This window comes from Vicia villosa, unplaced genomic scaffold (genome assembly GCF_029867415.1).
Source record: "Vicia villosa cultivar HV-30 ecotype Madison, WI unplaced genomic scaffold, Vvil1.0 ctg.002570F_1_1, whole genome shotgun sequence".
Lineage (NCBI taxonomy): Eukaryota > Viridiplantae > Streptophyta > Magnoliopsida > Fabales > Fabaceae > Vicia > Vicia villosa.
In genome coordinates this window covers 158,760-176,366 of record NW_026705972.1, presented here as the reverse complement: position 1 = coordinate 176,366, position 17,607 = coordinate 158,760, and the positions used below count along the sequence as shown (strand labels likewise).

General features: G+C 36.8%; 3 protein-coding genes across 3 annotated transcripts; all 3 read right to left on the bottom strand.

Annotated features, from left to right (window-relative positions):
• Positions 1-1,919: 1,919 nt before the first annotated feature.
• LOC131639242 (uncharacterized) lies at positions 1,920-3,810 on the bottom strand. The gene is made up of 7 exons (XM_058909739.1): positions 3,743-3,810; positions 3,554-3,646; positions 3,360-3,467; positions 2,902-3,264; positions 2,394-2,522; positions 2,172-2,228; positions 1,920-2,063 (listed from the first exon to the last, which is right to left on the bottom strand). The coding sequence occupies exons 2-7, from the start codon at positions 3,599-3,601 to the stop codon at positions 1,920-1,922; spliced, it is 849 nt and encodes a 282-aa protein (XP_058765722.1). The 5' UTR covers positions 3,602-3,646; positions 3,743-3,810.
• LOC131639241 (uncharacterized) lies at positions 3,803-5,122 on the bottom strand. The gene is made up of 3 exons (XM_058909738.1): positions 4,368-5,122; positions 4,030-4,277; positions 3,803-3,946 (listed from the first exon to the last, which is right to left on the bottom strand). The coding sequence occupies exons 1-3, from the start codon at positions 4,591-4,593 to the stop codon at positions 3,803-3,805; spliced, it is 618 nt and encodes a 205-aa protein (XP_058765721.1). The 5' UTR covers positions 4,594-5,122.
• A 539-nt stretch (positions 5,123-5,661) lies between these two features.
• Positions 5,662-9,038, bottom strand: LOC131639240 (uncharacterized). The gene is made up of 2 exons (XM_058909736.1): positions 6,715-9,038; positions 5,662-6,412 (listed from the first exon to the last, which is right to left on the bottom strand). Exons 1-2 carry the CDS (start codon positions 9,036-9,038, stop codon positions 5,662-5,664), a joined length of 3,075 nt encoding a protein of 1,024 aa, XP_058765719.1.
• Between the last annotated feature and the right edge of the window lie 8,569 nt (positions 9,039-17,607).

Here is a 17,607-nt window from a genome sequence, read left to right as displayed (position 1 = left end):
TTCATGAATAAAACCCTTGAAAGCTTCGTGCTTGAACCAAGCATTGTTAAATTTGAAAGATTTTGGTCCCCAATCTAGAACACCGGGGAATAGAAGAATAGGAGCATGATCCGATATATCCCTCTTACAAATCTGTTGATCCACCACTCCCCACACATCAATAAGGTTTTTCGAAAGCAGAAATCTATCGATCCTACTCATTGCTTTCCCGTTATCTTTGAACCAAGTGAATCTTCCTCCCACACACGGAACGTCTTCCACTTCCATCTCACCAATGAATTCCCTAAACTCTTCCATGATTTTCTGCAAAAGTAATTCCCACTCCCTACTCTTTCATCACTGTTCGAAATCTCATTAAAGTCTCCACCAATGCACCATCCGGAAGTAGAGTTTCTGGCCCTGATATCAATCAACGAATTCCATAACTTTTTCCTCGCCGCAGCACTGCAAGGAGCATAAATATTAATCAAATTAATATTTATCCCTTTCCAATCAGCATTTATACCTACGTAACCGATACCCGTGAAGCTATATAAAACATCCAACAGACCCTTCTTCCATAAAATAACCGTTCCTCCTGCTGCACCTACCGCATTACCATCCGACCATTCCAAATCGGAGCCACTCCAAAAGGAACTAGCCAGAACGTCACTAAACAGAGACAATTTTGTTTCCTGAAGAAAACAAATGTCGGCCTTGCAAGAACTTAACAGATAACCGATTCTTCTTCTTTTTGATACTATACCGCCCCCTCTAATATTATATGAAAGAATAATCATAATTCCTTCTTATATTTTGCCTTCCTTGCCAACTCATCCTCTAAACCCCTCCTTTCAAGGCCCTCCATTTTATTAATACCCATCAAATCATCCTTCTGCCCCGACACTCCTAAATTAATGACTGAATTCCACATCTTTCTCCCCACCTCTGAATGCAGAGGATTCAGTAATCTACTATTACCGCGTAACACTTCAGAGTCAGTATGAGAAGAACATGGAATGAACGTACTGTTAGAGATATCATCATCTTCATCTACCGGATGGTCCGCAAGAGAGGCTTTCTTCTCCTTCCTCTTGAAACTCCTGGGCGCAATAGAAGCAAAATAACCTGAGTATGGATCTACTTGAGTACCCAGATCCTGCAACAATTTTTTTTTCTGTGTTTTTTCTTTTTACTCGAAAGTGGTCTCATACACTTCATGTATATGTAATTATTTATTAATATGAAACTACAGAAAAAAAGGCCTCCTACCACGCCCAGAAAACCGAGGCTTTATGCAAAATAACCGTGGCGTAACGCTGAGGCCACGGTTCGGCCACGGAAATCTAACGGTGGAGTATACGGCCGTGGCCAAAAGTAAAGTCCACGGTTTTTTGGTATAGACCACGTCATTTTTACAACCGTGGCATTTTTAGGCCACGGTTTAGGTAGCTTGATTAAGGCCACGGTTTGTATTTGCCATGACTTAATAACTGTGGCTATATTGTAAAGCCACTGTTTCATTTTAACGTTTACGACACAGTATTAGTTCAAGATATAGCCACGGTTTGGTTATGACCACCTATTTAAAACTGTTGTTATATGTTATGCATTCTAACCCATTTATCTAGCCACAGTTTATTTCTGTATCATTACATAAATATGTCATTTTATATATATTTATATATATATATATATATATAAATATATCTATCAATATAAAATTAACAATAAAATTAACATTAAGGTCAAAAGTATGTTTTTTTTTGTAGTGCCACTAATAATAGTTGGATACAAGTTTTGATGTCATCCCAAATTCAAAATTCAAAACAACCATGTTAAACACAACCATATTAAACACAAGTTTGGCTCAAAAAAGAGTCATCCCAAAATATCCAAAAAAAGTTCTAATAACTGGCTAGAAAGATAACATAAAACAACTATTCTTCTTGATCTTCTCCTTGCTCTTCTTCCACATCTTCTTTAACATCTTCATCAACATCTTCAGCACAAACTTCTTCCACATCTTCATGTTCATCACAAGCTTCTTCCATATCTTCATCAAAATCTGCTTCCTCTCCACCCTACCATAAACATAACATCATTCAACATTCATAAGTGTACTAACCAATAAACATGTATAACACCAATGATGATACAAATCTGCTACTGAAGTAACATGTGTTTGAAACAAACAAATCAATGTTAGTAGCATTCACACAACTTGTACCAACCAATAACACTATAAGCTACAACAGTAATAGTATGCTTAAAGTCAAACCAAATAGAATCTTTAATCATCCATGAAACTTTACATGATTAATGTGATTCCCTTATGCCATTTGGGCCACATAGTACAAACCAATGATGATACTTCAAAACTTCAGTTTAATTGGCACCAGAAAATGAATTACATCAATGTTACTAGCATTCACAAAATTTTTACCAACCAATAACACTATAACAAGATGCTTAAAATCTGTGAAACCAATAACACTATAACAAAATTTGTACAACAGTAAAACTGTAACAAGATGTGATCCCTGCATATTGTTCATCCATGATAACCAGTTCAGAAATTCAAGAATCAGTTCAAGTATCAGTTAAGAAATTCAATGATAATTCAGTTTCTTAATGTGATCCCTGCACTTGTTCATCCATGATAACCATACAATTTCAGAAATTCAGTGATAATTCAGTTTCTTAATGTGATCCCTGCACTTGTTCAACCATGATCCCTGCACTTAATGTGCCCTATACAGTTTCTAACTAATTCTTGATAACCGAGTTTCTAATTCAGTGCCCTATACAGTTTCTAATACAGTTTCTAATTTCAGAAAACACTTGATACAGTTTCTAATACAGTTTCTATACAGTTTCTATACAGTGCCATATGCTGCAATTTTGTAGTTCAGAGTATACCTGTTCGCAATGCGGAATATGAGTTGATGCAGACGAATGTGGATCAGCAGGAGCAGCAGTAGAACTAATGGAACAACCCATAGCACTTGCCATCAAATTAGAGATCTCCTCGTCGCTCATATGTGGGTTTTGTTGCTTCATCATTGTCTTAAATAGCGCCTTCATACCATCCATCTCCCTCTTCATGCCAGCCACTTCATCATTATGCTGCCTTTTAATAACCAGAATTTCTTCTTTTCTTTTAAGCATGGTAGGTGTTATTGTTCTTCCATAGCAACGAACTCGTCCAGATTTTTCTTTCCCAAACAAGGAGTTAAATGTCTCAGATTCAGTTGAATTCTGAACTGATTCTTGAAGCTTAGACTAATTAAAAAATATTCACATTAGAAAATATTCACATTAGAAAAATAAATGATTAAAGGCAAATGTTGATTAAAGGAATAATCTGCCTGGCTTACAATTACACTTGAAGTTTCCTCATCCAGCTGTTTTCCTTTTCGACTTTGCCGAGTCTCAATGAACATCTCTGCCTGGCTAACTTCCTTTCCGTCCTCTTTCTTAGCACGCTACATGGGTTGATAATAAACACATCAAAATATGAATCACTCAACCAATACATAATTGTAAATTGAAGGATGTATAAACACCCTACCAGTTTTGCACGAATCCTCGCAAAGTTTGTTGGGCCCATCCGATGCATATACTTTTGCTTAGCTCTGTTCACAGCATTGATTTTGCTAATTTTCTACATTCAGAAACAGCAAAATTAGGGACAGCAAATGTTAAATTACAGAATTAAATATTAGGGACAGCATTGATCAATTGCTAATTGTTATCTTACTTGGATGTTATTGTTCTTCCAATAGGATATCAATTGCTTGAAATGAACTTCAGGTACGGTCTAGGGACAATGCTTCAATCGTTCACTCATAGTAGTGTACTTTAAAAAACAACTCTTTTTGAGATCTTTCTTGAAACGCCTCCAAGCATCATTTATGCGAGAGAAAACCGCTCTACTTCCATTTTCAGGGATAATGAATTTATCCTACAATAAAAAGGTAATTAGTGACAAGTAAATAAGGAACACAACTTATATTTAGATTCACACAGTGACAAATTCCCACTTACAGTGACAAATTCCCATATACGGTCCTTGTTTGCTTTCTTCAAAGCTTTGAAGTTAGTATAAACTAAGGGGCACAAGTCTGAATTCCTTGCGACAGTGCCAAGGAAACAACTCAAATCTGTCACGGTTCGATCATTGGGTCCAATAGGTTCTCCATCATCGTCTAAGACCACCTCTTCACGATCCGCACTCTTTCTAGCATGGATTTTCAAACATTTAGTTGGTCCACGTGTCCCTTTCTTACTTGCCCCTGTGTTAGATAAAATATAATTAGCATGGGATATAAATTTGAATGAAACAATAATAAAGAATAATGCATGACACGAAGCTTAGTACGTACCTTCAGTTTGTTTACTTCCATTTTGCTGAGTGTTTTCTTCTTCACCCATTATATTTTCTTCTTCCTCAAGATTCTCACATTCATCTTCTTCACTATTTTCTCCATTTTCTTTGAGGAATTCTTCAACTGATGTCGATTTACACATTGGGCTTCGTTTTGTCTTCTTCAAGCCACTTCCTTGCTCTGTCCCGAAATTTCCATCAACTTCTACCATTGCCCTTTTCATACGATTCTGGTTTGACCTTGAATCAGCAGTGTCAGCCACCCGTTTCTCCTTAGGTTGCTCCTTTGCACTTGAAGGATTCTGCTTTGCACTTGAAGGACGTTTCTGATCCGCACTCGAAGCTTGTTGCTTAGTAATTGAAACTTGTTGCTTAGCACTTGAAACTTGTTGCTTAGCACTTGAAACTTGTTGCTTAGCAGTTGAAACTTGTTGCTTAGCACTTGAAACTTGTTTCTTAGCACTTCCTTGTTGCTGCTTTGCACTTGAAGGATTCTGCTTATCATTTCCTTGTTACTGCCTGGTCCTTGAATCAACAATTTCAGGCCCTGTTTTTTTAGTAAGTTGCTGCCTGGTCCTTGAAGCAATATCAGGCCCTGTTTTGGGAATCACTTGCTGCCTGGTTGAATCAGTACATTCAGCCCCTACTTTTCTGGGAGTTGTCTGCCTTGTCCTCATTTTGGTTGGATAAAACACATCGGCCGAACTATCAATCTTTGAAGCAGTAGTTTCAAACTTAGATAAGTTGAAAAGTTCCCTAGATGCAGGCACAAAAAGAGGTCTGATGCATACTTTACTAGGTCCTTCACGATTATTATTTACCATCTCGCATTTGATATCATACTTCTTAGCCAATTCAGCACTGGATCTAAATAGAGGCAACCGAAAATTGGCGGTAACTTGTTCACCCTTTTGTGCGGCAGCCGTCTTCTTTTGCAAGTTTGAAACCTTCTTCATTTTCTGTTAACATGGAAAATATTAAAAGAAACAAAGTTTAACCAATCAACACTAATTTGCAATATTCAAACGGTTAACAATAAATCACTAATCATTAGATCTATGACTAACTCAAAACAAATAAGATTCAGAACATAGTGGATTTACAAAAACAGAAATGAAATAGATTCAACACATAGTGGATTCAACACATAGTGGATTTACAAAAACAGAAATGAAATAGATTCAACACATCCAATCAGTTACATCAGAAATTCTAATGATATTGTCATTCTCCTAATGAATACAACTCATAAAACCAATACATGAAAAGTTCAAATGGAAAATAGATTGACATTAGTCCATGAAATCAAATAGGGTATCATCATAATCAAAATCCTCTCCATCACTTTCAGCTTCATTCATTTCACGAGGTGTTTCAGCTATTGTTGCAGGTATGTCTTCCCTAACCCAATTTAATTCACCATCACCATCACTATTTTCTCCACTTTCAGCTTGTAAATTTGACGGGTCAGCAATGTTAAAGAAATCTCGTGGAACTGTTTGCAGAGCATAATGCCGGTTTGGATCAAAAGGGTCTTGGATATAGTAACATTGATGAACTTGAGAAGGTAGCACAAATGGATCATTCTGATAAATTTTCTTATTGAAACGCACACAAGTAAGTCCGTATTTGTCTTTTTCAACCTCAAACCAATCGCACTTAAACAAAACAAAGTTGAAATTTCCATAGTAGTATAACTCAATTATATCAACAATGGCTCCATAATATGTGATGGGTTCTGTCCTAGGATTTCCATCCTTGGAGCTAGCGAAACTTGAAGTTAGTGAAACTAAAGTTACGCCAGAATTTTGAGTTTTGCGATTTGCATCTCGTTTCCTAGTATGGAACCTATATCCATTAATGACGTAACCTGGATACCTCTTTGCAACAAAATTAGGACCTCTAGAAAGTTTTTCAAGTTGTAATGGCACATCATCATTCTGGGCACGAGTTTTAAACCATTCACTAAATTCTTTACTTTGACTTTTGGCCTTGGTCCACTTCCTTTTGTTAGTGTTTAAATTAACACTTTGATCATGCTCACTACAAAAGTCAACAAATTATATGTTAACATATCTCTAATCTTAGGATTAGTAGATAAATACATAGGAGGACAAATAGTTATTGTACTACCTGATGTAAATTTGAACTTCATTGCAATTGAATAAGATGTATCGATGGGCATCATCCTTTGATTTCACATCAAGATGAAAGGGTTCGCCTGCCCCCCTAAAGGACGACCGACAGTTGTAAAGTAATCATCTGGATCTGTTTCAAGTGAATCGGTAACATCATAATTCCGACTCTTCCTATTCAACCTTGTATCTACATTGCTATGCAAATACCTTGAGCAAAATGTTATAGCTTCTTCAGCCAGATACCCCTCGGCAATAGAACCTTCAGGATAAGCTCTATTGCGGACATAGTTCTTAAGTTTACACAAGTATCTTTCGGTGGGATACATCCATCGAAATTGAACAGGACCACCCAATCTAACTTCATTTACCAGATGAATAGGCAAGTGAACCATTATGTCAAAGAAACTTGGAGGAAATATCATCTCCAACTGACAAAGTATCTCTACAATCTCATCTTCTAGGTAATCTAAATCTTCCACTTGTATAACTTTCTGACATAGAGAGCGGAAAAAGGAACCAAGACGAATTAGTGGGGTTGCCACCTCCTTGGGCATTGTGCTTCTTACTGCAATTTGCAACAAATAGTGTAACATGAAATGCGCATCATGGCTCTTGTAACCAGATATTTTTTTGTCACCAACTTGTACACATTTTGAAATATTTGATGCAGTCCCATCTGGTAACTTGGCAGCCTTTATAACTCCACAAAAAATTGACTTCTCGTGCGGAGTCATTGAGAAACATGCTTTCGCAAACTCTGAACGTCCTCCACCAATCTCCCTTGGATGAAGTCTTTCTCTAATTCCCATTTCTTGCAAATCATAACGGGCTTTAATATGATCTTTTGTCTTCCCCAGGATGTCCAAAAGAGTTCCAACAATACTATCAAATATGTTTTTTTCAATGTGCATTACATCTAAATTATGGCGCAATGTATTTTGAGCCCAGTAAGGCAACTCAAAAAAAATTGACCTCTTCTTCCACGGGCCATCAACTTTCTTCTTATTTTTCTTCCCAAATTCATTATTGAAATCTTTTAAGAGTTCAAGAATTTCTGCCCCGTTTAACATGGATGGTGCAATCCTATGTTCTTCTTCTCCGTTAAATGATTTGACATCGTCTCTCCAAGAATGAGTTCTTGGTAAAAAGGTACGGTGGTCCATATAACACATCTTATGGCTGTGTTTGAGGTATAACGAATTGGTGTTAGATTTACAACAGGCACACGCCAATTTTCCTTTGGTGCTCCATCCCGACAACATAGCATAAGCAGGGTAGTCACTAATTGTCCACAGAAGAGCTGCACGCATTTGAAAAGTTTGATTCATTGAAGAATCATATGTCTCTATGCCGGATTCCCATAACTCTTTTAGCTCCTCTATCAGTGGTTGGAGGTAAACATCGATATCGTTGCCTGGAGATTTTGGTCCAGGAATCAACAATGACAACATTGTATATTCAGGTTTCATGGACAGCCAAGGTTGTGTGTTGTATACCATCATCAAGACAGGCCATGTACTATGAGATAAGCTCATGGTCCTAAATGGATTAAACCCATCACTCGTTAAGCCATGTCTTACATTGCGGGACTCACTAGAAAAATCTGGATGGAGCTCATCAAAGTCCTTCCACGATTTACCATCAGTAGGATGCCTCAATTTTCCATCCTTTGAGCGCTCTTCTTCATGCCATCTCATTGACTCAGCTGTCTTTGAACACATGAACAACCTTTGTAGTCTAGGAATCAATGGAAAGTGCCTCAAAACTTTTGCAGGAACTCTACAGTCATTTTTTTGTTGCTCAGACTCGCATCCTTCAGTTGCAGCATTTTGTTTCCACCGTGAAGCTTCACAAATAGTGCAAGAATTGTCCTTTTCATGCTCCTTCCAAAATAGCATGCAATCGTTTGGGCATGCATCTATCTTCTTATAATCAAGGCCTAAACCACTTATCATGGCTTTTGTCTTGTAAAATGATTCCGGTATGTTCAAATCAGGCATTACTTCTTTCAATAATTCTAATAGGGCAGTGAATGACGTATTGCTCCAGCCGTGGAGACATTTCAACAAGTAGAGTCGAATCGTGAATGATAACGAAGAGAAGTCTTTGCATCCAGGGTACAGTTCTTGTTCAGCCTCTTTAATCAAATTGTAAAACGTTCTAGCCTCGTCATTGGGACCTTCATGAACTCCGTGTGCTTCTACCCTATCTCCATATATGTCATGCAATAAGCCAGGAATGACATCATGTGATCCCTCTTGATCTTCCATCCCATCACCAATTTCCATAGACCTTTGTAGTTTCTCCCCATGGTGCAACCAAACGTCATAACCGTCTAGAAAACCTTTGGCTATTAGGTGATCCCTAATAATATCCCTTGTTTTCCAATATATATTTTTACACTTAGCACAAGGGCATAGAAGTTCACCTCCTTGAGGTCTTCCATTAGTGAAGGCAAAGACTAAAAATCGAGTAACACCGTTGATGTACTCTTGACTAAACCACGGTAATTTAGTCCACTCTTTGTCCATCACTTGATAATCTATATATTTGAAACACAACACATAAGACATTCAAAACACATAACACATTCAAAACTGAATTCATACAAAAAAATGCACTAACAATACTAAAACATGTGCTGAGCAACCAAAAAATGACAGGGACAGAATTATTGTATATAAATGGAATTAAACTACACAAGCTAGGGACAGAATCTTTGCAATAATTATTGTATATACATTATATACCTAACATACAACTAACTAGGTAAGAAAAGCACTAACATGATTACTGATTTATAAAATAAAATTCATTTTTAGACGGCAACAGCATTATATAATCATATACATATAAATCAAAACATTCCATGAGATATACTACCACGTATTAAAATTTATGTGGTGAAGCCTAAAAGAACACAAATTGTTACCTTAATACAGAGAAATTGAGTCACACACAAATAAAATGGAGTTGTCGCTTTCCTTCGTCTCCTTTGAGGGAATTGAGCTGTATCAATAACAAAAAGGAATCAATAACCACACTGCAGCTATGCTACACAACTTAATAATACACAAAATTAGATTTATAAAATTCATTACAGAGTCACACAAATTCATAACAGATTTATAAAATCAATAGCCCTGTGTTTGAAACAAACAAATGCTGCCTTTTAAGTAATCTTCAGTAGCAGTTACACACAAATTCAATCTGCAGTCAAAAGCGATATCATGACTGAGAATACCTGGTCTCAAATACCAGAAGGAGGATTTCATGTTTTTTATAATATTTTCTTTCTCTTTCTGCTACACTCACTAAATATGCATAAGAAACTTAATGTAAACTTAATGGCCACTTAAGAGCGCAAGAAGTGTACATACAATTATAGCACAGACTATATATATCAGATACCGAAACTTAAAGTAGACATTTCAATAATTGAATTGTTCTACGCCAAAGAAAAACAACAACTAATTACAACATAAGCGACACTTCCTTACGAGATGCACGAACATTAATAGGACCCAATATAAGTTGATGCAAGAAAATTTAAGAAAACAAACTACTAAGTAGTAGTATGAACAACAGCCACAATAGTAGTGGCACATCAGTTCATCAAATCAAGTCACTAAAACATACAATCAGTTTTAACATTGAATCCTAAAATTATGTATTATGGATTGAAAGTAGTTACTAGTTAGTCCCAAATCCCAAGCCAAGAATCAGTTATATCATTCTAGCAAGATTAGTTTTGCCAAAAAAACACTTTTCTACTTAAAGGTCATCAAACACAAATCATTCCGCTACAAAGTACATGTCAAAATCAACTCTAGCAAGATCTAATCCAACACAGAGGAAAGCAGCAGCAAACACAAGGTAATGAGGACGAAATGCCCTACAAGCGAATCCTGCAAGGAAACAAAGGTTAGTATGCAACTTATTAGGAACAACATGGAATAGTGAGGGCAAACAAGTCTTTTAACAAAACCTGCAAAGAAACAAAGGTTAGTGGTAAACACAAACAAGTCACACAAGTGCCCTTAGGTTTAGAGGCTTGCTTGGAGTTTGTAGGTAAGTACCCTCCCCACTGAAGTTTAGTTGGTTCAACCTGTCCTATATAAAGATCGGGTTCTAGGGAGCTCATATCATTGACCTTTCTCGAAGGCGCTTATCTTAGTTCGACAATCGAATCACCAACCAAGAAGGTCCTGAAAGTCCAGTCCATATGAGTGTAGCTTCGAGTATCAACCAACTTCGGTCGGAACCAAAGCCAGCCATCTCACTACTTTCTAATAGGCCAAGGCCAAGTTCAATTAGGGTTCTAGGGACGAATTAGTGCTTAATGACACCACGCAGCAGCCAAGTGTTTCCTCAAGTCGGGTCCCAAGGAACACCAGGACAAACAAATGTGTCACACTAACGACGGCCACCAGATCAACCACATCAGTATACGCTGTGCAGTCTCCTTGGTCTCATGCCATTTACCTAAGGTTCTCAGATCCGGGTTAGGATCTTTCACAGAAGTAAATACCCAAAACAGCCTTTGAAATATAAAGCAGACAAATCAAACAATTAAAGTGAATCCTAAACTCTAAGGTAACCCCTCTTTTAATCGAAAGCATCCCCAGCAGAGTCGCCAGTTCTGTAATACGGTGAACTGACTTTTATAATCGAAAATGTCGCGGATAGCAAGAGTCGCCACCGACTTTTATTTTATCCAATTGGAAAGGCTAAAAGAACAGGAAAAGACCTTTTAAAAAGATTTTGAGTTCGGGGGGTAAATTATACAAAGGGAAGGTTTAAAAAGCACCCTTTGCATCCATGGTTATCCATGGGCTCTTAATTGCTTAGCTCACTTTGTTTGAAATGTTTGAATTGTTTGAAAAGATTTTCGAAGAAGAACTTTAGCTTGTAAATAAGCGTAGTCTTTTTGAATTTGATTTGGAAAAGAGGTGTAAAAAGTAATTTGAATTAGAGCAAGCAATTAATAGCAACTACCCTAAGTTTAGAAATTTGTTCTTTTAGTCTTTCGGGCGAAAGGGTCTATCCATACCATAAGAGGGCAGGAAGTCTTTCAATTGGATTTGAAGGGTCGTCGAGAAATTATCATTCGCCACAAGACTGTCCCTTGCCATAAAGAGGGCAGGTAGTCTAAGGGAAGGATAAAATAGTCATTTAATATTTTTAGGCATCATGCGAGGATACCTTAGCAATAGGGACAATTATCTTTATGAGGCAACCATCGAGGGAGTTTCTATAACTTTGAAGGCAACATTGCTTTAGGTATCCTCGGAATCGAGGAACTTTGACTATTTAGTGTGTTTAGAGGCAACAGGCAACAATAAGGCAACAAGGCAACCAGAGGGATTACCCTAAAGGTGAGTGTGTGGCACAATCAGGTGGTTCAATTCAGATATATTATCTCATAATTAGTGATCTATGTTAATTAAAGGCTTGCACTCCCTAAGATTACTAACCACAGCAGAAAAAATAAAGGCAGAATGAAAATCCTACGCTATTACAATAAACACCTGCGGGAATGGGGGAATTATAATAAAAAGTATAAAATAATTAATTTAATTATTTTGTTCTCCGCCCTGATCTTCCTCGAACCCTGATTGACTATGATCATCGACTCTGGTTATCTGAGATTTAAACAGAAAATGATAGCGGTAAGTGTATGAGTAATTCATTGACAGTTGAAATAATCATAATTTAAGTCATAAGGCAAAAAATTTAAATAAATAAATAAATAGATAAAAGAGGGATCAAAACTTAGCTTTTTGATTGGCATGGCGCATAATCGGAAGATACGGGGTAACCCTGAAAAATAAAGAGAAAAAAACTTTTAGTGTATGAATGATCCATAAACCCTAAAAGGTTTACAAACCCTAAAAAGTTTTTTAAGAAAACTTATTGTGACCTAAAGGGTTTTTGTAAGGCTAAAAACATTAGTGAACAACACCTACCAACAACAGTGATTAGTTGTCATGCTACAAAGAAATAATTAAAATAAAAATCAGGATTTTGAACATAAAAAAAAAAAAAAAAAAAAAAAAAAAGAAATTAAATATAAAAAGTGAATACATTTGAGAATTTAAAAATAAAATCGAAAATTCGATTAAATAAATTAAAAGAGTCATGAAAATATTTAATAAATAAATAACATACTAAAATAAAATTTTTTAAAATAATAATGAGAAATATAAAGAAAAGAAAATAGATAAAAAGTTTAAAAATAAAATAAAATAAAAAGAATTCTTAGCTCTGATTCTATGAGGCTGGCCTGAAGGTCCATGGGATGATCCTTCAATTCTGGGCGTAGGATCTTGTTTGACTTTGATCTGAAGGGTGATGATGAGAGGGTGCACGATGTGCAAGCGCAGGCATGGAGTACTGGATCAGTGAACGATAATGCATAAAAATTAATTTGTTCCCAGCAAGGTTCGAACCAAGGACCTGCAAGTGATAAACAACACCTCTCAACCGTTCAGCCATACACATTTAATCGTTAATAGAATAATCTTAACATAATATATTAAAATAAAACAAAGGCATAGTGGGACAGTCAAAGTGGGTCCCTGTTTGCGCGCGTGGACCAATCAATGATGGAGAGAGGACGATGTACTTTTGACCAGCGAATCACATAACGCCACACGTGGTCAACCATTCTCGTTTACTGTTCATCATCCCTTACCTTCCACCGGCCCAGTTTTGCTACGAATTACAGACGTTTTAGCTACGATCTTTCAAGCTTTTTTCGTAGCTAAGGCTGCGAACACAAATCCTGCAAAATCAAAATCAAACAACGAAAACAAACACCCAGATCAAGTATTTAGGACTTTAAGAACGCAATTATGCCGTCATTTGGGTCTGATACGGTACGCAAAAGTGAAAACGAAAGCTTTGCTTTCATGAGCCCTAGCTATGGCGCTTTAAGCTATGGACGCTAAAGCTTCGTTTTAACGACCCTATCCTGTTCTAATCAACACCAAGAGCATGTTAGAAGCGTTAGTTTACGTCAAAACGTAGTAATGCCAACAAAACGAAATTTGAACATGGATGCATATGAAGAAACATGGTATGCTCGTTCTGGATGTTTTAGGACATGTCTAATGATTGATACTTACTCTTTTTGTTCCCAGGAGAAGAATGGAACGAGTGGTTTGGATGGAGAGTGCCTGCAATTCGTGATCTTGAATGCCCTAGTTTCTTGAAGAATTTTCTCTCTTAGAACCCTAGCCTTCTCTCCTGATTTTCGTCCTCCCCTAATGCTGCATGTATTGTGAATATATATAGGAGTCAATTAGGGTAAAAAGAATGGAAAGAAATCATGCTCTTGGAAAGATTGAAATTTGATTTGAATTAAGTTCAAAATTTCTATTTTTGCACCATATCTTTTCTATCATCAAGCCAATGAATTTAAATGATTTAAATTATGTATAATATTCATGATTTGATTGAAAAAAATAATCTTTGAGAATCCTTTGAATATCTTCATTATTTATTTAATTAAGTTTGATTTTTAATGAATCAAAAATAAATGAAATAAATAAAAGAATAATGCATGGATGGATTTATTGGTCGTGGGCCATGTTAGAAACAAGTTCCTAACGTAAAAAGATAGGCCCATTTAGAAGAAAATCTTTTTTTGCTCAATATTGACTTTATGCGCTTTCTTCAAAATTGGTCAACTTCAATAAGTCATAACTCATTCAATTTTTATCATATGGAGATGTTCTAGGACTTTTTGGAAACCTCAGAGAGTCCTCTAACCAGTGTCTTTGGTCTCATATCAAAATTCTTCTCCATTCTCATTTTATGTCCTCTTGAAAAAAGTGTATTTTTGTTGACTTTTGAAAAGGACCTATAATGTATGAAGCCATATCTCTTAAACCATTGACCTATGAGCTCTGATTCTTGGACCATTGGATAGAGGAATGAATTCCCTTTAAAATGAGCTTTAGTGGGAATTTTTCTGATGAAGTATGAATATTTGGTAAATTTTCAAAGTTTGGTTGACTCTTCAGTTCATGCCCAAAATAGTAACTTTTGACTTTTGACTTTTCTGATCTTTCCTTGCATCATCATGATCAACCTTTGATCAAATGATTATTTTAGGGTTATGAGGATGTTGCTGACCAAATATCTTAAATTTTGGCTGTGCATTGACTTGAAATGACCATTTTACCCTTGAGAGTCGACTGTTGACCTAATCAAGATTTGAGGGACTCAACTTGCTCTGATTGGCTTGAAACTTTACATGGAGATTCTTTGGGATGTTTGTAACCCTATGGAACCACTTTGAGCCATTGATTCAATGATTTTCTCTTGAATTAGTCAAACCCTAGTATAGGAGACTGTGTTTTGGAGCTTTGTCTTTTGATTTGGTTTTGTGTATGAAAAATAGCATGGGCAAATTTTGGGGTATGACAGCTGCCCCTGTTCAATTATCTTAAACCTGAAGATGTAGAGTGGTTTGCGCGCCAGTCGGTATCTGAAGGTGGAAGATGATTGAACATAAGAATACCAAGAAATTTGCCCTATTTGAAGTAGGGACTTTTGTCGGAGATGGGCTTGTGGATGCCATCTGGTAGTTGAATTTTGAGAAGATGTTGTTTGCGCGTTGACCGTGTCATTACCGTTCGTGGTAGATGAATTAGATCCTTGGGAATTGATCGTGTCAGTATCGTTCGTGATACTTGAATTAGATCTTGGAAAGATGATCGTGTCTTCATCGTTCGTGATGATAGAATTAGATCTGAGGAGATAATCGTGTCTTCATCGTTCGTGATGATAGAATTAGATTCTCTTGTCGTGTCAGCACCGTTCGTAGTGACTGAATTAGACTGGGAAGGCCAGTGATCATGTCCACACCGTTCGTGATGATAGACTTAGACCTCTGAAATTTGATCGTGTCAGTACCGTTCGTAGTAGCTGAATTAGATCTTCTGTCGTGTCAGTACCGTTCGTAGTAGCTGAATTAGACTGAGAAGGTCAGTGACCGTGTCTACACCGTTCGTGATGATAGAATTAGATCTCTGAGAGTTGACCGTGTCAGTACCGTTCGTAGTAACCGAATTAGATCTTTTGTCGTGTCAGTACTGTTCGTAGTAGCTGAATTAGACTTTGAAAGTGATCGTGTCATTACCGTTCGTGGTAAATGAATTAGATCTTCGAGCATTGATCGTGTCAGTACCATTCGTAGTAGCTGAATTAGATCTTGGAAAGTTGGAGATTTCGTTCATTTGTCGGTACCTGTATTCTGAAAAAGGTAAGGTTAATCTTTATGCAATGTCATGATGCATGGGTTATGTAATGAATCCCTCAAAATAAATGAGAGCTTTTGCATGTTATGTATGAGTTCATTATGAGGTAATGTATGCAATGTATGAACATGTTTATGACATATGATATGTGAATATGATTTATGTAGATCTTTATGTCCTTGTAATTGTACTGTCTGATCTTGTCTTGAAGATGCTCAGCTGGGAATTTATGATTTCTGCTTGGAGATGATCAGTGACTTGATGTTCCCTGATTGGTGATAAAGATATTGATAAATCATGTTGGAGAAGAGCGACAGTGTTGAAGATGTAAACTCTGTTGGGCAGCCATGTCTTTATCGGGAGCGTTCGAAGATATCTTCTTAATGATTACTCTGTGGGGATATGATCTTGTGAACCCGGCTTTGTGGGGATACATGGGTGAAAGCTGCCCCCAGTATTATAGTAACTACTACTTGATTTAGGACACGTCACTTAAAATGTCAAACTGGACTTGTATAGATTTGCCCCCAGTTAGCAGGAACTTTGGAAAGATTCGCCTTGCGAGGACTTTATGAGATGTGCACTCTGGCGTCATGCCCCTCGTAATCATAGGCCCAGGACAATGCCCCATATTGATTTACTTGGATGCATGCCCCTGATTATTTTTGGCATCCTTGAGAGATTCTCGGAATCTTGACTGGATTGCCCCAGATTGATCGGGAAATATTTTGAAACCCATTTGAGATGTATGCCTTTGACTTTTTGGCATTTGAGAGATTCTTTGAATTTTGACTGGATTGCCCCAGATTGATTGAGCAAAACGTGTCATGCCCCTTGTATTCGTAGGAGACATTGTGTCTTGGAGTAATCTTGTCTGTCGGGATAACTTTCAGTCATTAGTTGTACCCTGTGCAAGTTCTTTCTGATGCTAACATTTGAAATTATGTAGCAGAATATGCTTAATAATGAATTCATGAGATGCAATGTATATGTCTGTCTTGAGTTTTTTTGAAAAACATTAAAACCAGAGATGTAAAAGTATGTTATTTGTAAAACATGATATTTGTAACAACGTGATGTTTGTAAAAATGAAATATCGACTCAGCATTTGTGATAAACCTTAAGGAGTCAGGATACCTTTGTTGTGGCAGTATGCTTTCGAACTAACCATGCTTCAGTTAGGACTTTCAAGGGTTGTAACGTGGCTTGGTTCACGGTTTAAGAAACAAAGGATAAAGGCTCAAAATTTTATTATACCCACCCCTCTTCGTGATGTTCTTCAGTCCTAAGCTCAGTTAATTCAACTTACGCATTCAGGTTCCAAGAGACTTTTGGATTTGCACCTTTGAAATGATGATGGTTCACAAGCAGAGAGAACTTTTGAGATGGCAGTCACTTCTTCTTTTTGGTAGTCATAACTTTGAGTTGTTCAAGAATTTATTGACTTTTCTTTTTTCATTTTTGATATCCCTAACTTTTGCCTGAACTGTTTATTTTTGAGGTTACAGTCAGCGGGATGCCTTTATTTTTGCCTAAGTCGTCTTTTGATTGTTGACTTAGCAGGCTTTTCTTTGTATATATGTTTTTTCATTTTTTTTTTTGAAACATGTTGACTTCCTTGCTTAATGATTGATGAACCATCATTGGCTTTTGATTGACATCTCCAACACTTCTTTGATGTGTGCGGATGAACACTTGTGATTGAAACCTTTGTTGCAAAGTGTACCGAATGATTCTCTTAAAACAGAATGCACAACCAAATTGAACTGAGAACTACCCTGCCCCAGGTTATGATCAAGGGTTAATTAATACAAGAAAGAAACTTCTACTT

What these genes read in the sequence shown, in the direction of transcription:
- LOC131639241 (XM_058909738.1), bottom strand. Translation starts at nt 4,593, where the DNA reads ATGAAAAGGGCAATGGTAGAAGTTGATGGAAATTTCGGGACAGAGCAA. An exon ending in TGGAAGTAAACAAACTGAAG is followed by an intron (nt 4,278 to 4,367) that starts GTACGTACTAAG and finishes TATCTAACACAG; the next exon opens with GGGCAAGTAAGAAAGGGACA. An exon ending in GTATATGGGAATTTGTCACT is followed by an intron (nt 3,947 to 4,029) that starts GTAAGTGGGAAT and finishes TTTTTATTGTAG; the next exon opens with GATAAATTCATTATCCCTGA.
- LOC131639242 (XM_058909739.1), bottom strand. Translation starts at nt 3,601, where the DNA reads ATGCATCGGATGGGCCCAACAAACTTTGCGAGGATTCGTGCAAAACTG. An exon ending in AGGAAACTTCAAGTGTAATT is followed by an intron (nt 3,265 to 3,359) that starts GTAAGCCAGGCA and finishes TTTTTTAATTAG; the next exon opens with TCTAAGCTTCAAGAATCAGT. An exon ending in ATATTCCGCATTGCGAACAG is followed by an intron (nt 2,523 to 2,901) that starts GTATACTCTGAA and finishes AACAATATGCAG; the next exon opens with GGATCACATCTTGTTACAGT.
- LOC131639240 (XM_058909736.1), bottom strand. Translation starts at nt 9,038, where the DNA reads ATGGACAAAGAGTGGACTAAATTACCGTGGTTTAGTCAAGAGTACATC. An exon ending in GCTATAACATTTTGCTCAAG is followed by an intron (nt 6,413 to 6,714) that starts GTATTTGCATAG and finishes TGACTTTTGTAG; the next exon opens with TGAGCATGATCAAAGTGTTA.